The 21,874-nt window shown below is 35.9% G+C and overlaps 2 protein-coding genes across 3 annotated transcripts; one reads left to right on the top strand and one right to left on the bottom strand.

Annotated features, from left to right (window-relative positions):
* The first annotated feature begins 4,220 nt into the window (after window positions 1-4,220).
* On the top strand, window positions 4,221-7,579 carry LOC136226053 (uncharacterized). Its single transcript, XM_066014342.1, has 8 exons — window positions 4,221-4,397; window positions 4,474-4,771; window positions 5,716-6,103; window positions 6,191-6,290; window positions 6,382-6,441; window positions 6,573-6,656; window positions 6,875-6,982; window positions 7,052-7,579. The coding sequence occupies exons 1-8, from the start codon at window positions 4,221-4,223 to the stop codon at window positions 7,358-7,360; spliced, it is 1,524 nt and encodes a 507-aa protein (XP_065870414.1). The 3' UTR covers window positions 7,361-7,579.
* Window positions 7,580-8,398: 819 nt separating this feature from the next.
* LOC136226052 (AP3-complex subunit beta-A) lies at window positions 8,399-20,692 on the bottom strand. 2 transcript variants are annotated; one of them, XM_066014339.1, is made up of 11 exons: window positions 20,289-20,692; window positions 19,559-19,635; window positions 18,757-19,006; window positions 17,914-18,540; window positions 16,938-17,111; window positions 14,058-14,184; window positions 13,867-13,976; window positions 12,310-12,510; window positions 11,084-12,060; window positions 9,705-9,974; window positions 8,399-8,904 (listed from the first exon to the last, which is right to left on the bottom strand). In XM_066014339.1, exons 1-11 carry the CDS (start codon window positions 20,502-20,504, stop codon window positions 8,559-8,561), a joined length of 3,375 nt encoding a protein of 1,124 aa, XP_065870411.1. In that variant the 5' UTR covers window positions 20,505-20,692; the 3' UTR covers window positions 8,399-8,558. The 2 variants fall into 2 exon arrangements, with proteins under 2 accessions (XP_065870411.1, XP_065870412.1); XM_066014340.1 differs by having other exon boundaries at window positions 19,559-19,645; window positions 20,289-20,461.
* Window positions 20,693-21,874: the final 1,182 nt, after the last annotated feature.

Genomic DNA, 21,874 nt, shown 5'->3' with positions numbered 1-21,874 from the left:
ATTCGACGTATGGTTTAATTATGCCAACTATTTTATCGGAATGTACGAAGTCAGAACCATAATACATTTTTCCATCTACATTCATGTATATTAGTGTAAAACAACTCTATATTGCAAAATAGTTATAAAAAAAAGTTAGGTTTATCAGATAAACATTACCTGATGAGGCAGCATTATGTACCGAGGATGACGAGCTAATTCTGCCACTTCTACCACGACTCCTCGATGAACTAGTAGAACGAGCCCGTCCACGACGAGTTTCATTGTATTCCCAAGAACTCGGCATACGTTTTATAGATTTGCTCACCTTAGGTCGCCCCCGCACGTTAATTTTGACATCGGGTTCGGTGTACTGAGCTTGATCAGGGTGTAGTTGATCATGGATAAACTTTGAAATATTACGCATTACGGATGGGTCGGCTTTAGAGACTTGGTCCACTAAGGACTTAAAATATCGCTGCTCCTCATTCAGATCATTACGCCCGTCATTTTCATCAGTGTGACCATGATTGATTAAAAGTGTTCTCCAAAACACGTGAACACTCTCAGAACTGATCATTTGTTCCAGATCACAAGCTCGTTTCAGCTCACATGCACATGGTATCTGATGCGATGTTCTCAATACACAACCGCAACGCACGTACACTTCATGGCTCAACCCTCTCATGCGCTCTAACTCTTGATTCAACAACTGCAGACAGTAATGAGAGACTTTGAATACAAGTTGGCTTAATGGGCATCCGGCGAAAGTGACTGCTTGACGAAGCCGGGACTGCTCAAGCATGTACCTGATACAAAGACAAAATTATTATTAGTTAGTGAAATGATACAACCATAAATGCAAATTCCAAAATCGCAGTAGAAGAAATTGCAAATACCTTATATTGGTTGCTTGTGATTCAATCTGCTTGTGAACCTTCTGCCATACCGTGTCAAGGGACCCAGTTGCCGTATTGAGCCATTGCTTTAGACTAGCATGTTCGCTCTCCACTCAACAAGTAGTTGTGTTGCCAAAATGTAGGAACTCCTTTGTCCAAGCAACAACAAACTTCTCCTTATGCACCAACCATGTCTCCTCAACATACGAGATAACTCCTTTGAACCTGCTCATCTTTTCCTTCATCATCATAAGATTGGTCTCGTACTCCTCAATGGTTAATGATTCTAATATTGTTCTCCATTTGCCATTCTTGAATTTAGAGGCAAGGCCTTTATGTCCAATGATTCTATACACACGATCTTCCATATCCTTATTTATATGCCAAGTGCATAGCAAGTGCGCTGCTTGTGGAAAAACTTCTTGTATCGGCTTTAATAACCCAAGCTCCCTGTCACTAACAACAATAGTCGGGTTAAGAATCCCCAAGCAAAATCTTCAGCCTTTGCAAAATCCAACGATAGCTCCTTTCGGTCTCGTCTTTAACAATAGCATACGCTATCTTGAAGTTATTATTGCATGGCGTCATCCCAACAATCTCAACAAACGGCATTTTGTACTTGTTTGTTTTGTACGTTGAATCAATGCCGATGTACCAGTGGTAAGTCCTGAACATATCAACTGACTCTGGATGTGCCATGAACACATGCGTTATCACACCTGAATCAGCATGTGTGTAATTGACATATTTGTTCTCCACAGCAATATGGTAGAATTGACTAGCCAGGTCTCTACCTTCAAACGCGTCCCTCCTCATTTTGTCCCTGTAATTATATATGTGTTTAATTACTGAGTTGTCCTCTGGGTGTTTTTCTTTAACTGCTGCTAAAATAGCACAAGGCTTTGCTTGAGCTGAAGTCATATCACGCACAATTTGTTTAGATGCGATACTGAGTCCGCTCATTTGCCGACTTCCCTCTGGATACATACGCATTGTATGGTTACGTATTCCAGTTAACCCAGCCTTAGCCTTTATCCCCCATCCCGAAAGGTCTGCATGTTGATAGGCTTTAATCTGAAATTTACAGCGGCACGCTTTAGTTTTACTTTTCCTAATTGCAGGATCTTCATCAATTTTCACAACACCTCTATATCGTTCACCCCGTGAACAGCGCAACAACTTCTGTTTTCCCCCATGTTTGTGCGAAGATATTACAATCTCAAACCCATTCTGAATAGCTATCTTTTTTGCCCAATCAATAGCGTCCTGACTTGAGGGGAAAACGGTATCTGTTATGAAACGCGAACTACAATCAATGTTATCGGGGTTCCAATCTTCTATCGGTACCTGAATATACGAAAAATTGACATTAAAATTACAAAAAAAAAAATACTTCGGGGCTATTTCTCCCGTTCAAAATTAATTCGGGGCAATTTCTGCCCATTTTGGCCTGAACGGGCAGACTGCCCGTTCCAAAGGTGGAGCGGGTGGCGCGTACCACCCGTTCCATGGGTGGAGCGGGTGGCGATTACCACCCGTTCCTTAGGCCGAACGGGTAGTTCATCCGTTCGGCCTAAGGAAAAGGTGGTAATCGCCACCCGCCCAGGCAAAAACCGAAATAAAAAAAAAAACCTAAATAACGTTTTTAATAATCGTAATATTACCTCGTGTTCGAACTCATTGTCTTCGGGAATGCTTTGATCCATTTTTGTCAAATCCGGGATTTGTGCTCGGGAGAGAAAAGTAGAGAGAGTTTTGAAGGTTTTGGAGAAAAAAATGACAAGGGTAAAATGGTCAAAATGGTGCGGTGAACCGGAATTTAGGGGCGGTATTTAGCTTTATTTTTTCTGTTAAGTGACTAAGAAAATTTGAAGAGTTTTAATGATAAATGTACTTTCTCAATGCTTAAATGGGCTCAAAAAAAATTGAAAATGATTGAAAACATTAAAGTTCTTTTGTTCAAATTTCTCTTGATTTCTTGGAATAATCAAATTTATAGATTGTTTATATTCTTGATGTATTTTTTCCACCACTAATTTAGCTCTTTCCGTACACAATTCATTAATTTGATGTGACTTCACCTATCTACCCTTTTCACTACCATACTTAAGGGCTCCGATCTACATCTAATGGATTGAGTGACCAATTAACTAAATTTTAAGCAGGAAGCTATCAGGAGAATATGGAAATTCAAGAAATCAATTAGATAATTTTAAGGAGCAATTAACTATCAGGAGGCTATTAGGAGTATGGAAATTCAAGAAACCAATCAAGTTTTTTTTAGATAATTTTAAGGAGCAATTACCTATATTTATGCAAGTTGAGAAAACAACGTTAGAAGTTCAAAGATCCAATTAATTTTTTTGAACAAGCAACTAATGCATTAAACCTTTATCATATTTTGTCAAACGGTAAATTGAGAGTGGACTATATATTTGGGATGTCAATGCTTATTGGCCCTGTTTGGAAATTAGCAGTTAGCTGATTTGACTAGCTGATTGTGTAGACCTATTTGGTAAAAAATAGTTGATTGATAATAGCGGTTTATGCAAAAAGACGAATAAGAGCATTTCTTTTTTTAATACATAAAAATATATTTAAAATAATTAAGGTTAAAGAAGTCCATTAATTTTAATATTGCAAAACGCTAATTGAAAAAGCTTCTAAAAGGAGCTTTTTCTTTTTTTTGGTAGAATAAAAAGGAGTTTTTTCTAAATTAGCGTTTTCATCTCAAAATTCTATCCCAAACCTCTCTCCACCAAACACTCCAATCAGCGGTTTCAGTGGTCAAACCGCTAAAGTTGGTCAAAACCGCTCTTTTTTATCCCAAACAGTGTCATTGTTTTGTGTAATGACTTTTTCCTAAGCAAATGTTGAGATATATAAACTCTACATCATCACAAAAAGAAGGGACATTACAAAATCATGTCACTTTTTAAATTCTGATGTTTTAATTTTACACATCTAAGATTTGTTTTCTTGCCCCTTGCCCGAAACAATTTTGCAAGTTTGAAGCTGTTCATGAGCTTCACGTCTCCTACTACCTCTACTAGAAAAATTTAATGTTTTAAGCAGTAACAAAAGTAAGTTCATAGCTTTCCCATGTCCATCACTAATATAATCACACCCTAAATCCTTCTTTCCACCGCACCTTTTTTTTACTTTTCTCCCTCAGCAATTCTTCTCTCAACTACCATTTCAAAATTCCTTTTTATCCTATCTAACTATACCCTTTAATGGCATCCACGATCCTCCAAGTCAACTCTCCCTCTATTTTTTTAAAACTCTCATCTTCCCTCTCCACTTCATATAATGCACTTGACTTTCCCTACTGTTTCAACAATGAAATTTGAAGATTACCTGATGCAACAAAACGACCAGAAGCAGAAACGACTCGTCCTCGAAGACGAGGTCGAGAGCTTGAAATCCGTATTGGAAGAAGAACAAGCTATTAACAAGGTTTTGCATTCTGCACTTCATGGTGGTTCTGTTTCAACTCATCCATCTCTTCCCCCTCAAGTAAGAGCAATTAAGTAGATAATAATATAATATAATACAATATACTTTCTAGTCTTTTCTAACAGTGTGTGATTAGATTCAGGAGCTTATTGCAGAACTAACAATGGTGGAGGAGGAGATCATGTGGCTAGAGAGAAAAGTTGAAGAGCTGAAACTAAGTTTGTATCAGGAAAGGAAACTGACTGATAAATGGAAAATGCAAAAGAAGCAGCAGAGGAAACTGAGGCAGCTTCCGTCGACCCGAGGTCGGAGCCGATCAGTGCTTGATGATGATCTCTATCAGCTATCTAAATCAGAACATTACCAAGAGTGGAGAAAAGAGAAAATTAAGTTCAGAAGAGGTTCTGCAGAAAGAATGTCCACCGGTTCTACCAGTAAGACTATGTTCTCTCCATCAAAAGATTGTCTAAAGATGTCAATAACAGAAACACAAAACTATGTATAATTATAATTTCTCCATTTCATTTTCCTTCTCGAGTAACATTTGTGCCTAAAAAACAAGAGTTGTAGTAAAAGAGAGCAAGCATTTATTGATATCAGAATGTGATGGAAGAAAAATCCACTTTATAAAGTGTATATATCATTCTATAATTTATGCACATAGCAAAGTCTAAAATAGTAGCATGAGAAGAAAACAATTAAGCATTCACGAGAACCATAAAGCAATAAATAGAAGAAGAAAAAAAGGTCTAAAAAATAAGAATTTTCACATATAATTCATGGGTAAATAATTTATTGGTGCCTGAGTTTTTTTTTTTTTTTAATATTATGCTAATCAGTCCTATTTCAAAATAGTACATTATCTTGTGGTGGGACCCCTTCCCGGACCCTTGCTTAGCGGGGACGCGTACTGCACCAGGCCGCCCTTTATAGAGTCCCTAACTTTTTCAAAATCAAGTGTCTTTTCATCCATAGTTCTGTTAGTCAAAAGTTAAAGTTTATATAAATTATAAGTTAACTCATCTATCACAAGTTATTTTAATGTTTCATACTATTTAATAAACTTGTCATTTTGTATAAAATTTAACTTTTGACTACTAGAATTCTGGACGAATGGATTAAGTAGTTGATTTTGAAAAAGTTAGCGACTATTATGTACTTTTTTTAAACAAAATGATAGACTAGTGTAATATGCAAAGCTGAGGGGGCAATAAATTAATTACATCAAAGAAAATTTTATTTTCCCTAAATTAACTTTCATTATAAATACCACAGCTCAACCTCTCTCTACAATCAACAAAATCATGATCTAATAAGAAACAATGAAGCAAAACATAGCAGCTAATATGTTAGTTCTTATTGGTTTTATTGTGCACAGGTGATGACAAGTCAAGAAGAGTAAGTATGCAAAGAGAAGACATTATATATAAAGAAATAAGGAGTGAGAAGCCAAATGAACTCTCAGAAGAACTTATAAAATGCCTAATAGGCGTATTTCTCGATCTAAACCAGGCACCACAGGACAGAGGAGAATCATTCCTGGTCCCAAAGCTTACCCTTTCCTGCATGAATACAAAATTCAACTCTAAAGCTCCCATCTTTAGTTCCAACAACAATATATCAAACCTTGATCCCTACGGCATTATCCCGGATTTAGACAGCACTATCAGAGACGTTGGACCGTACAAGAACCTCATCCAGATAACAAGGAACTCAATAGATCTCAACCGTATTTCAGAGTGTTTACCATTCACTGGAATACTGAGGTTGCATATAGCTATCCTAAGAGCACAACCAACATTTGAATATTATTCGAGTTTTTACGTTTTCTTTTCTGCTTCAATTTTTTGCAGGGTTCTAATGCGTAAATTGGGTAATGTTGACCTAAGATTGTTGACCTACAAGCAGAAGCTAGCATTTTGGATTAATATCTACAATGCCAGCATAATGCATGTACAGTAAGACATCTCAAGCTACATCAAGCAAATCAGGTGTCAAATGTATGTTAAGAATGCACATATAATGTTTTCTCCTGAAATTTCAGGCATTTCTAGAACACGGGCTACCTTCCTCGCAGGAGAAACTGTTGGCGATAATGAACAAGGTATGTGAGGCATGTAATCAGCTTAAAGTGGTAGCATTTGTCAAGTCAAGGAGAAGTAATCAAAGGCACCAACATTTGGCATGAACAAGAAATTAAATTATTAATGATTTACTCTGGCTGTTTTAACGCAGGCAACAATAAATGTGGGTGGGATAGTGCTTAATGCTTTGGCTATCGAGCATTTTATTCTCCGGCATCCCTGTGAAACAAAACATGTAAGTCAAATAGATATCTAATATGTTTTCAACAAACACCTTGGCTGAATAGATCCTATATATAACCATTCAACAAGAAGTAATAAAAGGTAGTTTCATGATACCTCAAATAATTCCATGAAAACCATCTCAACTCAAACAGAGTGATGGCTTAAAATCTCAACATCTTCAGCTTTTTTTTCTATGTAGCTTGATAAGATGATGATTTTATTTTCAAGGGGTCCCCAGATGAGAAGGAGATGCTACTTCGGCATGTTTATGGTCTTGGATATCCAGAACCGAATGTCACCTTTGCTCTTTGTAGGGGCACTTGGTCCTCTCCAGCAGTAAGTATATGGCATCTACAGGACTAACTGTAAAAGTGGATACGTCTAACAAAGAAAATTCTTATGCAGCTAAGGGTCTATACACCAGAAGAAGTAGTAAACGAATTAGGGAGAGCAAAAATAGAGTATCTGGAAGCATCAGTAGGGATTACAAGTAAGAAAAAGATAGTGATTCCGAAGCTTTTGCAATGGCACATGCAAGATTTTGCAGATGGCATGGAATCACTACTAGAATGGATTTACAGCCAATTGCCACGCTCTGGGTCACTAAAAAGATTGATGATGGAGTTCTTAAGTGGAGAAACAAAGTATCCTTCAATGAAAATGGTGGAAATTCATCCATATGAATCTGAGTTCCGCTACCTGTTACCCCTCTAATAAGAAAGAAGTAACATGAAGAAGAAAGAATTGTAGCATAAATAATGCATATTTGATATAAGCAACTTATCACAAGGACAAAGATTAAGGGTAGAAGTTGTACAACGTGATAGAGTGAGCTCTTTACTCTTGCATAATGTTTCTGACTTACGTTTGACAACCAAACATTATAATTCATGCAAGTCGTGAAGTTGCTATGAGGATAATATAACTTGTGCATTCTCTGACATTGAAATAAACCAAACTATATGTATATATACATGCATTGCTACATTAAACAATGGTCAAATGACCAAAAAAATCCTAACTTTTGGGAGATTCGACCCAATTATCGTAGTTTGAACTTTTATCCATTCGGATCAAGGACTTTCACCAGCATTACTAGTGATGATGTTTCTTTTTTGAAATTTTAATGCCATAGCCTGAAAGGAAGACGAATTCAAAGCAAATGGCAAACATTTCACTTATACAATTCAATTACCATATTCAGATGCTACTAAGAAAGGACAAGAAAAAAGAATCTAATGTTAATAATGCTTTCCACAGGAAGACAAAAATAAATAAAATTTAAATATCAGATCAGCAAAGCGAGAATAAACTTAATAGAAAAAAAAAAAGCAAGACCTGATATATACTTGATGCAACAAGACAGTAGAAGAAGAAGATATGAATATTTAGAGTAGTCCCAAAAAATTAAGAAGTGAAGTTACAGTAGCATCAAAGTTAGATGTGCCCTGGAAATTCACCAGGTTTCTCACTGAAATTAATAAACCAAATTCAATCCAGCGCTGGTAAAAAAAATTGAGATTAGGATGAAGAAAGAGAGAGAGAACGGACAGAGGGAGGAAGAGTCAAATATAACAGAAAACAATCGTTATGCATAAAATTTCAGAAAAAATGCCAGCAATCTTAAGAATAAAATGAATTAGATATTCATGGTAAGGCCAAATTAGATGTTCCAGGAAACTTCAGACTACTGTATAATTTCAAATTAAAATCATTCCATAAAATTAATATATTGGAAGAAGAACATTTGAGTACTCAGAATAACCAAAAAGAATTAAAAAAATGTAATTACTGTTCAACACTCCAGTATCAAAGAACAAACCATGGTAATTAACTACTTTTCTTGGAACTCAATATCCACGAGTCCAACTAATTTATCACAATAAACAAACACAGGCAGGGTAAATAGGGATCAACTAAGGAAATTCACAATCCTATTCAACATATTTAAGCCAAATACAGTCTCTTCACAGTTGACTTTTATAGATACATTCAATGGTTCAGTGCACTTACCATCAGCAGTAACAGTAATTAAGCAAGGAATTGAATTGCTCAGAATTTCACAGGTGAACCGTACGCATAAACCAGAGGCATCATCAAGTTTGGCAGTAATTGGCATGTCAATAGATACAAGAAAAAGATTTGCATTGCTAAGCATCTTTACAGCAAGGCTCTTGCAAACTAAGAGATATTTGTCCTTCATTAACATGTCGCCCTGGTCTTTATTCAGCTCCGCAATGTGGTCAAGGAAGGTGCAACTGTTTTACAGAACAACCAGATCAGGACAACAAATGTAGATCAAACAAGAGAAAGATGACAAATAGGTCAAAGAAAAACATAAATAAAATCTAACATCATTCAATTAAAGAATAAAGAATCTCATTTCATTTTATGCTGAGATATGAACTTGTTTTTAATTGCAATAGTGGATCAAATGGAAATTAAATAGTGTTTATCTTCACATACAAGTGTCATCCAACACAGTCAATCCGCATTTATGAAGTTTGCTATAAACAGTTTCCAATGTTTTTATTTAGTTACTATATGTTTTTTCAAGGCTAAATATCTTACAACACAATATCAGGAAAAGTAAATCCTAAGCTCATGAAACCTTCCAATTTTGACTGAACAAAATACAGCGTATCCTTTTCCCAAAAGAGAGACAGAACTAATAGTTTTATGCTTTACAGTACAACGCAAAAGATTAGCTTAAAATATACCAACAGCAGAAAGTAACTGGACAAGATCACATGAACGAACCACCAAAGTAGTTATTTTCTTCGAAAAAAATAAGTATCTTTAAGAATTCCTGATCTACAACTAAAATAGCATCAATTTAGCCATTGAAGGGAACCAAAATTAAAGTGGCACTCCAGTTTCCTGGAAGATTTGCATCCATTTTCCAAGGATCCAGTGGCATATTCTGAACTAACATATCAATTACTAACATATATGAGAAGTAATATAAATGCATGTTTGCTGAATAAATTGAGATTTCTTGCCATTAGGAAATCCTTAGGAAATAAATAAGGGACTCATAGTTTCAAACATGAAGTACCTTCTCGTATACTCAAACATTCCACGGAGACGAGACTCCTTATCTTTGAAGACTTCAATGTCCATTGGAACTGGTTTCACAAAATATCCGATATCAGGCCGCAACTTAATAGGAATCTTCTTGCCATTGCAATATAAAGCTAGCTTCAGGGGCAGTAAATGATGGGGAAAGTGAACATGGATAATCCTTTTTGTCGTCTGACCAGGCCCCAAAGATGTGATCTCTTCCATAGGAACCAGTACTGGAATGTCATTATGAGATGTCAAGGAGCTGCATTGTCAAATATAAACAAGTGGATAAAATTAGTAATTAATAGGATTCCTAAGGCCGTATAGATTTAATAGTCTCCTCAACATCAAGGACAATCAAGGAGATCATATAAGACAACAATGAATGACAGATAAAAAATAGGGATAAGTACAAAAAAGAAACACATCATTTCTCAATTTTGCTAAAAGGGGAATGTTCTTTTTGTGTGAGGGGGAAATGTGGTCATGAGTCATCTGTTAAGAGTTCTTCTGCCTTCTGCGAGATTTAAAACCACATTCGCCACTTCGCGAAAGAACTAAACTACGAGATTTTTTTGTCTGCACTTTTTCTTGAAAAAACTGTCTACAGAAAACAGATGTAAATCTAATAAAGAGAGATGCTTATGTAGAACAAGAAGCTCAATCGACAGCAATAAAAAGTATATAAAAAATATGCAAGAATTAAGGACATTCAAGAAAACAAGGAGTGATCTAGGTTCTCACCCCAAAAATCTTAGCAGACAACTGAATAAGCTATTAAGGTACCATCTAATACAAAGAAATAAACAATAAATTGCCAACACCCAGCAGAAATATAAAATTACTTATCCAAGTTTCCTCACTGAAACACATCAATGAATATTAATAGGTGTGACAAGGCACTCTATAAGACAAGGTTAGCTTATGACGCAAAAACATAGGGGCGCCAGGTCAAAAACAATCATGACATGCATTGGAACCTAGTCACCTGACATAGAACATGGTAAATTAGAGTAATACAGCAGAAAAGAAATCTATTTCCAGTTTTCACCAACATTATCTGGCTGATACTCTAACGTGCAGCAAACCATTCTTCTGAAAAGAGGATCAAACTTTTCAACAGATGACTTCTTAACAGTGAAGTTGTAGACTGATTTAGGTGCGTGTGCATGCATTTATGTACATTAGGGTGCAAAAATGGATTAAAAAAATACATTGAGAAGTTAATAGGAATATAGGATATATAATAAGTTGAAATGATCAATATTAATTTGACCAGTACGTACGTGACGCACCTCACAGTTAAATACCTTGACCATTCAAAAAACGGATAGAAATAAAATTGCACACAACAGACCAAAAGAAAGTCACCTCTCAGTAGAATCTGAAGCTTTGTTAGATTCCTCATCCACCAAATTTAGTTCTGAAATGGTCTGCGTGGAACAATTCTCAAAGGAAACGTCTATACATATAAGTAGAGGTGATATGTTTGAAACATCAGAAGAAAATGAATAATCCACCTTCAAGCCACTTCCATTTGCAGGATCCAAGAGTCCATAGCTTTTAGGTTCAACTCGGCTTCCAATATCCCTAATGGAAATTCTAGCAGAAGATCTACGAACTTGATTATCTTCTGATGTACTTGGGTTTGAAATATGAGGATGCTCGTCCAACCATGATTCCAGAGCTCTCTTGGACATGAGTTCCCCCAAATCAGTAGAGGCATGCTGAGGACCACCAGTCTGCTCCGTATGGGCATCCACAACATCTGATACCTGAATCAATGAATCAGCAGTATTTCCTTTCTCACTTGCAGAACTAGCCTCATCACTGTAAGTACGACCATTGCCACTAGATTCAGTAATAGAACGTCCTGAGCTATAATCGGATTCAATTTCCTGATCTGATGATCCTGATAATGTACCAGAACCATATATTTCCTCCTCCAACCTATCAGTCTCATGGACAGTGTTTGAGAGCTGGCTAAGTTCGTCATCAAGTATAGTGCAAGGTTTTGGGAGAGGTTCATATCCAGGAGCTGCATGAAGGACAATCTGAGAAAGAGATCCAGGTAGATAGATTCGATAATTAGGAGGTTCAGAAGACAATTGTTTTCTTTGCCCCTTGAAAACATGCTCTGCAAGAACATGCAGTATGTCCTCCTTTTGAGGTGGAGAACTCGTATCATTTTGAACTTCTTGAGATCCTAATTTGGAAGAAAGAAGTTTCTTAAGAAGGCGAGCTCTGTCACGAACATCATAGTTCAAATCAAATTCAGCAAGTTCAAGTACGTAGCCTCCTAATGTTTTTAAAGTCAAAAGATCTTCATTATCTGCACCTAATAGCACCTGCACATGAAGAATACAAGGCACATTTTATTCCTATAGCATCGAATTTAGACAGTAAAGTAATTTTTTGTAACATTAAGGTTACAAAAAGCATAAAGAACATTCAGAAAAGGGGAATATCCAGATTTTTCTTCACATATACTATATTTCACAAGTTTATAAAATACATGAAATGGTAGCCTTGTGCATTCTTACGACACAAATTTATAAAAATTCAAAGAGAAGATCAAGATCAATGTTTTGGCATACCTTAACAGTTGTGTTAAGAATCTGTAGCTTTGTTTCTAATGCTTCTGAAGAAAAGCTCCAAGCAAGATACTTAAGTACAGTGGTTAACATCCTTGGTATGATCTCCCCTAATTTGTTGTACTCTCCTATCATCCAAATTATTACTGCACGGGCTGCAGGTACCTTGATTGAATCCAAACTACGAACCAGCTGAATTACAACCTTTGGAAAACAAAAATAAGTCATATTGTATGCAAACCAAAGCATGAAAAAATAGAGAAATGGAGTGACACTGTTTGTGCTCTTGTATCTAAAAAATTCAACTCAGATCAGGGAAATCATTGTCAATAAAACTCATTTTATAATTCTTGTCCATGTTTATAACAGGGTCCTTGCTATCACAGATTTTAAACAGTTTATGCCTCCCTAAGCTATTCTTCAAGACAACGGCTTCAATAAAGCATTTAATTACCAAATATCTTGTTGTTGAACACATTAAACAAATCTATAAAATAGTAAGGGAATTTTCATTCTGAATTTCATTTGGCCGATGGTGTACACTTCTGAAACTGTAATGGGCTTTGGTCAACCAAAATTGAATTTTGCCTAAATAATTGGGAATATTTACAGCTATTTGATAAGTATTCTGACACAGCTCCAAATTCCAGCTCAATCATAACCTGATTCAGATTAAGATCCATCTACAAGTGCAGTAGAAATGTGGTCCTGGCATCAGTGTAAAAGCAATCTCCATTTCCACCCAAGCAGAAAAAGGTTAAAACTAGGAAGCACCGACACGGGTACGGATGTAGGTGCGAGAAATGATAGGGCGGCCCGGTGCACTACGCGTCCCCGCTGAGCGAGGGTCCGGGCAGGGGTCCCACCACAAGGGTGTACTGGGAGCAAGCCTTCCCCTACCAATTTATTTGGCAAGAGGCCGCTCCTAAGACTCGAACCCGTGACCTCTTGGTCACACGACAACAACGTTTACCGTTGCACCAAGGCTCGCCCTCTAGGTGCGAGAAATGATATATAAAAAAAATATGGGACAGGTACAGCAGGGACACGCCATATATATATATAAACATTCATAAGTCATTATAAACTATAAATAACATCCATAATAAGTCATTAATTTATTAAAAAGAAACATTTAATACTTCAAACTATTTAAACTACCAAAAAAGGGGCGGTTGCTGCTATATTCTTTTCTTTGGATTTTGATTTCTTTTTTTTTTTAGGGTTTTATTTTATTTTATATATCAACCCCTATTTTTTCGTAAAATTATTTAAAAAACCCATATATTCTACTTAATTAACTCGGAAGCCGTGTCCCCACATTAAAAGGAAAAAAAAAGAGGGGACACTTATTTTGGAGTGACGAGTGCATGTCCCAAGTGTCCGACACTCGTTCATTAACCTCCTAGAAGTGCTGGTGCTTCCTAGGTTAAAACTCACTTCAGGTACAATTAATGCATTGTCTCATACTTGTAAAATGGTTGTTTGACTCTAAAACTAGCCAATGAGATCACTTATAAACCAGAATAAAACCATAAACAGAACAAAACAAACACATACCTTCTCATGGATACATGGATCCTGCATTATAATTGACTTAATTGATGTTATTGCTTGAATTAAAATGCCTGCTTCTCCATCAATGGATGCAAAGTCACTGGTAAAAAATTCTGCAACAACAAATGTTACTTCAGGAACAAGAATGGTATTTCCCTTGATTAAGAAATTCAATTAAGTAACTGAACACAGACCTTGTCTAGTCAAAGCCAACAGCCCTTCCAAGCATGTATCAGCAATTCCTGGAAGACGTTGAGCACATAAACCGATTGCAGAAACAGTATCAGCAGCAAATTTCCTGTCTGGATCTCTAATATAATCCTAAAAATAAATTGATAATCACACTTATAAATGCCACATTATAAATAAAAAAGAAAGGAATTATTTCATAAATCATGTCAAAATCATAGTTGGTGAAAGCACAACCGCTAGGGGGTCCTAGAGCCTCGACGCAAGGCTCAAGCGAGCGCCTGATGAACAGAAGGCGCAGAAAATGGAAAAAAAAAAGATACAATCAATATTTGATACTAATGTCACTAATACTCTATTAGTAGTTAAGGCAGAAGTTATGATGAACTAAAAAACATAATTATAACCACACAAACAAGACAAAACCACAACAACAACAACAACAACAATAAAAAAAAAAAACAGAATTTTTAAATGTAAAAAACAGCAAATGCGGACAACGGAGACTAAGATACTATAATTGCAGCAAACCTCTGCTGGTTTCTTCCGCCGCACTTAAGAAGAAGGAGCTCGTCTCCTTTACGTCACTTACTCCTCTTCTCTCTCTTCCCTTCTATTTTTATGTATCTCCTTATTCTTTTTTACTTAGATCTTAAGTTTACCAAATAGGATAAGTGGTTGAGATTAATCAATCTTTTATTTTAATGAGAGCAGTAAAAACTTTTTTTAATAAAAAAACTAATCATTAATCAAAATGCAGAAGAGGCGCGCCTGAGGAGAGTCTGTGAAGCCTAAGCGAGGCGCACAAGGCGAGAGCCTTTTAAACAGAGCCTCGCCTAGGACTTATTAGGGGCAGGACCTTGAGCCTCGCTAGAGACGCTCCTTTAACAACTATGGTTAAAATTATATCGTATAAAGAAAAGTTTAAGAAATTATCAAGTATTATGTATATCTATGCTCACATTCATGATTTTTGTGTATATTGAACAAATTGATCTATATACAAATTGAAATTTGTGTTATGCAACTTTGAACCTGTCGTAAGTATACATACAACCGATTAGTGGCATAGAAAGTTGTTAGAGATAATAAAAGCTATTCTTGGAGCCTTACCTATCAGCTTAAACTTCTGGGTTAAATGGTTCCTTGACATAGTACCAAAGCCTCCTAGACATCTCCAGAGTTTAAGCCCTCACAACCCCCATTTATTGATTAAACTTGAGCATAAGGTAGAGTGAACTTGTACTTGTACATACTTAAAGCCCAAAGGAAATTCGTGTGTTGGGTGTGTGTTAGAGATAATAAAAACTATTCTTAGAGTCTTACCTATAACCTTAAGCATTTGGGTTAAATGGCTCCTTGAAAAAGTGAAACATCTCTTACTTTTTCTTCTTTCTTCTAAGTTGCATAAAAGAACTTGAAAGACTTGAAAGAAAAAATTGACATCCAAACATAAGATTTTGCAGTTCATATTCCATCTCAACAGTTTTCAAATGTAGTAGAAATTTTGTAACTTCTCACAACATTTTCCATCATTTGAAAATCTGAAACACAACAATAAATTAGAACCAAAAAAAATTCACCTATTCTATCTCAAAGCAAATGGAGACATTGTATAGGTCTAACAAAGTTCATATTTTTAGTACCTAGGCTCTGTTACTACAACAAGATGATGGGAATTGAGGATTTCTATTGCAGGAAGGAGGATGGACTAAATGTAGAATAGAGGTCTATGCATAACGTTCTAATAAAATCCTTGCTAATTGAATGAGAACTTCCTAAGATAATAGCTTAAGTTGCAATGGTATGTGACTGAGGCATGACAAACAAGATGTCCAAATATTTAGCATAGCAGGGGGGAGGAAAGGATGCATGGAAATACAAAGAAAGATCGTTTAAAGAATGAAAACATCTCTCTAAAGTAAAGTGGCTCATATTGAACATATATTGGGCTTGGCATATCAATCAAATGAGAGGTAAGATTTCAAGCATACACAGGTTTCAAAAAAGAGAAAATGACAACATCTCTTAAAGTAAAGTGGCATATATTGAACATAAATTGTAACATCGGGCTCTTGGCATATCCATCAAATACAGAGAGATAAAATCTCAAGCATAAAAGTTTGGAAAAAAGGAAATGGCAAAGAATAGGTGTAGGATGACTTGGGTGATGCATAAAATTATTCAGCATCTGCATACCTTTCAATAGATGGAACCCTAAATTAAATGGAATCAAGGAAATTCATCCATACCCCTAATGTATTATGATTAAGTCAAGACTAGGTCGTACTGAGTTGAGATTCCATCTTGGAGTTACATTATTATGTGTCACATAAGAATGAATCTGAAGCCAACGTGTGAATGAATTCCTAAGCGAACCAATTGACCCACCTACTATCTCATACGTGATCATATGTGTTTGAGAACCTAATAATATTAATCATTGGCAGTCCCAATTTTCTCTAGATCTGATACACAACAAATTTTCTTGCTTAAGTTTTCTCATAAGCAGCAAATCCTCAATCTCTATACCACTATTCCAGCACTATCCAGAGTTGGCAAAAACTTGTGCCCACCTTAAAGCTACCTCAATCCTATCAATGTGATTTGGAAAACATAAACAAAATATTAATTTCCCCTTAACATGCTTTCTTAGTTGAAAAAAGGACCAGCTCTACTATTATCATTTGATGCAATTTTTCTTTCTTAGCATTTCCCTAGTGAGACAATAATTACATCACATAAATGCATACACAACAAATAAATTTATTTTTTTCAGTATGCCGCTAACATTTCTTAAGAGAGAATAGCAATAGAGTCAAACTTCCAAAAAGAAGGCACCAACCCAGTTAACTATCAAACAAAAAATAGTGAAAGAGATGTACCTGAAACTCTTTCAAGGTAGATGAAATAGATGTTTCTGTTGTTATAGAACAAAGAATCTCAAGCTTCAAGGCTTTTATTTGATATGAATCTGATGAATTTATGAAGAAATCTTCGAAGTATGGAGCAAAGAGGGAAGGCATTGCTCTAGCAAACACTTGAATGTTGCAAAGAACCTGTACAAGTAGATCCAAACATACTTGCTGTATCATATTACCAAGTAAAACTTAAATTAAAGCAACCATTTAGTCAAAGTCCTTTTTCGTAATTGGATAGACATGCAAATTTTATCAATTGTTCAAATGCCGGAAAATCAACCAATAAGATATTATTTAATATCACAAATTACTGATACCTAGCCAACTTTTGAAAATTTCACTCTGCGACATTAATCTTATCATGAAGATGATGTCACACTACACCTCTATCATCACAGCAAACTAACACTTCGGAGTTAAAGGAATTCAAACCAACTACACTACAAGGTGATCAAGATAATTAAGCAAAGATGTACCCCGGGAAAACAAACCATATTTTTCCATACAGAGTACCAAATAAAGAGATTCCCAGTTAACCCACTCTGTGAACATTTGTAAAAAGGTTAGGTTTTTGGAACAATGATGCAAAAAGATTAGACTTTCGGTTTCATTGAAGTTCAAAAAGGAGCATTTCAATATTTGAAGTTTTTCTCCAATACTAATATTATACAGTACTTTCAAATGAATCTTACTTCTCTTTTCTCAACATGACCTTATTTTTGCACATGCATTGACTTTAGCATTCAAAGCCCCTTGTTACTACTTCAACCCATATCTCATGTATTAGCTTCTTGAAATGATTTTATATTTGTGTTAAAAGAGAAAAAGAAAAAAAAGAAAAAAAAAGAGAGCAAGCAAATTACATATTTTAGTAAACTCATCTATATGTGAGCATCATGATATATATAAACTATAACAGATAGAGGAAAAAGCTAGGTACCACATATTTTGAAGCATTAGAAGATCTCAGCAGAAACAAAAGTGGTTTCACTATTCGTTTGACATCCTCGCGTGGTGCCATAATCCATTGGACACCAGCTGCTGCTAGTACAACTGCACTGTTATTACTCCATAGTAATGGTGACGTACACTGGAGTAGGACCTTCACATCACCATTACTTTTGGCAGATGTAAACTTTGCACCATCAAATTTGGAGGATATATCGTTGACATAAGTTGATCGTGATAAATATTCATCAGGCCCTTCAATATAACACCTGGATATCATACTTACCAACTCGGCATCATAGTTCCAACTCATAAAAGTTCCATCTTTTTCCAATGAAAATTCAACGTCTGAACCATCCATCTCACACTGGGAAGTTTCCTTACAATGCAAAGAGAACATAATAGATTCTTTTACCAGACCATGCCTTGCAATTGAATAGCGCAAAAGGATTCCAGTTAGAGCTATTTGACCCCACTCTTCCACATCCGGGAGAACCTCACACAGCCTTCCATAGTTTCTTGCAATCAAAGAATAATTATTTGGACAAATTGAAGTAAATGCAGAGGCAGCAGCTCCAACTACTCCAGGGGAATAGTCATTTAACAATACACCAACAATCTGCATAAAATAGGATGTTAATCAATATTAGCACAATACCAATATTAGCCATTAATAGCAAATGACTATCACCAGATGGACATAATAAAAGCATATCTGCATACTCTTCCAAGAAGAAACTAGCATATTAACATTATTGAAAACAACTTCAATTCTCTCGTCCAATAGACTTAAGCAATTATCTCATATATAAAAATGAACAATTTATGTCTACACCTCTTCAATTGTAGAGGAGTGCTCCTCTAGTCGCAAATCATGTAACTTAGGAAGAGCATTAGCTGCACATTTTCTGACATAAACAGATGGGTCTCTGGCACACTTGCCCACAGCCACTAAAACAAGAGGTGCTATTACATGTAGACGAATTCCTGCCATAGTACGGAGAGCCCAAGCCCTAACCAATGGGTTTGTGTCTCCCAAATCCTTCTGGAAGGAATTAATTGACAGCAAAGCTTCATTTGGACGCCTAGAGAAAAAATTCAAAATTGCATAAGTAGAAGTAAGAAATTCCAAAACACACAATGGGACTTCAATAATGGGATAAAGCAGAATCAATGTAACCAAAGTTTTCCATCAATCCTCAAAATGTAGCTGAAGCACAATCCTTTACTTGGTCAGTATGCAGACAAACTTGAACATAACCAACCCTACAATAATAAAGAACGAACAGTTGTAGGTTTCCCAGAAACAGAACTCTCTCCTATTTGCCAAGTTTACAATACTTTTGAACATAACCAACCCTACAATAATAAAGAACGAACAGTTGTAGGTTTCCCAGAAACAGAACTCTCTCCTATTTGCCTAGTTTACAATACTTTTGGAGCATTATTCAATAGATCAGTGAAATCACATCCAAAATTCAGAGAGAACCTCCCAATAAATTAGCCAAAACTGTGAATCCCACAGCATGCTTACAGATTTGCAATTTGCAATTTCTTTGTGCCATTGATTCCAATAGTTCTAGCTAAATGCATGACCTTTCTAAGGAATTTTACAGAAAACAATGTCCATTACGTACTTTTCAGCATAATGCAGCAAGTACAAGTAAACCAGCTTCTTTACTTCCAATGTCGGAGAGGCCACATTTTTAACAACCTGTAGTTCCCTTGATCAGAGGGAAGAAAGAACGTAGATATCAGTATAAGTTAAGGAAATATTAGCATCAATTTATGCAGAATTTCAAATGGTACTGACAATAACAATCCCAACTGATTTTCAACTCTATACCATGTTCAATCCTGAATCCTATACCAATATACTCTATTACACATCAAATAAGATAGCCAACTTCGACGTGCTATAAGTAAAATATTTGTAGACCGATAACTGAGAAGATTGAAAATGTTTTCAATTTTTACATTCCGGATCGTAATGGGATCATCTAATCCATATCCATATTATAATAATTGCAAAGAGCTGATCACTGAATCAATTTGAATACTTTCTTCTAGTTCCACAAAAAGCACTAGACAATCTGGAGCTATCTAGTTTTCAACAGCTGGACTTTGAACACCAGCGAGCTCATTTAAATAATTGCAAAAATCATTAGTTATTCGAAATCCAAATGATCTTTGACACAACATCAAGCTCTCGATTATAATTCAAACTATTAAACACAAATTACATACATTGTAATTTATGTCACAGATGACTACTTGAAATTTCAAAATTGTAAAATCTTTCAGAACTTCACCATTCCCTCAGTAATCAAACAAAAGGTAAATAGTATTGAAGTATAAAATAAAGACCTGAGGGAAAAAATTGGAAACATCAAAGCCTTGAGCTATAAGTGCGAGCAATCGCTTGAGAGCTTCACATTTCTCAGAGTCGAACTTGCTATCGAGCAAGGGGGCGATGTTAACGTCCTCCGGATCATCGTATAAATGGGCGTCTGTTCCAAGACGAAACATGATCGTGGATGCCTTGCTCAGTGTCCCTGCTGTGGCGCCGAATTGCGGAAACATTGGCTATATCTATGATTTTGATTCAAAATTGGGTATAATTTAGAAAACAGAAGGTGAAGGAAGAGGTTTTGGTGTTCTCTTCTTCGTTTATTTCTTGATGCAGTACTGAATTATGAATGGACTTGGCAATTCAGCAGAAGTGGAGACATGATACTCATGCGGCATGTTTGGATGAGAGGACAAGCATGGTCTGATTCGAGCATATGGCTTTGTTTATACCTGTCAAGGATATTATTGATCCCGGGTTTAGTTATGAAGTTATGATATATATCATAAATTTTTGAACTATTTTAGATTTATTTATTTATGAAAAAATTATTTATTTACTTTTTACATGTAAATAAAGTGGATTGCTATCCCCAACCACAATTTTCCACACTTAACCTCAGAAAAAGACTAAAATACCCTTTTATTAAATTTCAAAATTCTCAAATCCTCTCAAACAACCTAAACTCTCTTTAATCTAATCCGGACTAATTTATTAACGAAAAACATGAATCGGGGGAAGGACGGCAAAGGAAAGGAACTTATAGTATGTATTTTCGACTAATTTGGATGCTTTTAATACATATTTTTGAATCGTTTTACTGTTTTTTGAATTCAGATTTCGCGGTACCGGAGCGCACGGCTATCACGTCGCCACCTGCGGTGAGGCGTATGAACATCACACCTCACCGCAGGTGGCGGCGTGATAGTCGTGCGCCTCACCACAGGCGACAGCGTGATGTTCATATGCCGTCACCTGTGGTGAGGCGTGATGGCATCACGCCCTCACATGTGTGAGGGCGTGATGCTCATACGCCCGTGTAGCGAAATCCGTTTTATTTATTTATTTAGTTAACTTATTTTTCTCGCGCCCTCGCTCTCGCTCTCGCTCGCTCTCTCTCTCTAAAGAACAAATCAATTTACAGACAACGAACAACAATCAATCCAACCCACAGTTTGTGCTTCAAGATTTTATACACAATCATGTAAGTTTTTCATTTATTTACAATATTTAAAGCTTCGTCATATTCATGGTTAAGATGTAGCATTTTGTTTCTCTAAAACCCAATGTATATTGTTGCTGTTGCATTTTCATGTTTTTCCTGTTCGTGCGAATCCCTAAAAACAGTGACATTGTTGTAGGAAGATGCATTTCGTTTGGAACTTCAATCAGCGATTTTTTTATTGAAAAGGTCGATAACCGTCGATATCTTATTAGTATCGATAGACATATCGGCATCGATAGATGAAGAATATCGACATATATCGACCTCGGTTAAATGAGATTTTCCATTCTAAATCATAATATTCAAACACAAAACACATAAAACATAGATGAGAATAATATTTTTATATTAAAATAAAGAAAAAAATACACAAAACGA

The sequence above is a fragment of the Euphorbia lathyris genome, chromosome 4 (genome assembly GCF_963576675.1).
Source record: "Euphorbia lathyris chromosome 4, ddEupLath1.1, whole genome shotgun sequence".
In the NCBI taxonomy this organism is placed as follows: Eukaryota; Viridiplantae; Streptophyta; class Magnoliopsida; order Malpighiales; family Euphorbiaceae; genus Euphorbia; species Euphorbia lathyris.
This window is presented reverse-complemented; position numbering and strand designations above follow the sequence as displayed.

Coding starts and splice junctions, on each gene's coding strand:
- LOC136226053 (XM_066014342.1), top strand. CDS start 4,221: ATGAAATTTGAAGATTACCTGATGCAACAAAACGACCAGAAGCAGAAA. Junction 6,104..6,190: donor CCATTCACTGGAATACTGAG/GTTGCATATAGC, acceptor AATTTTTTGCAG/GGTTCTAATGCGTAAATTGG. Junction 6,291..6,381: donor ACAATGCCAGCATAATGCAT/GTACAGTAAGAC, acceptor CTGAAATTTCAG/GCATTTCTAGAACACGGGCT.
- LOC136226052 (XM_066014339.1), bottom strand. CDS start 20,504: ATGTTTCCGCAATTCGGCGCCACAGCAGGGACACTGAGCAAGGCATCC. Junction 19,636..20,288: donor TTTCCAATTTTTTCCCTCAG/GTCTTTATTTTA, acceptor AGGGAACTACAG/GTTGTTAAAAATGTGGCCTC. Junction 14,185..16,937: donor CTACCTTGAAAGAGTTTCAG/GTACATCTCTTT, acceptor ATTTATTTTTAG/GATTATATTAGAGATCCAGA.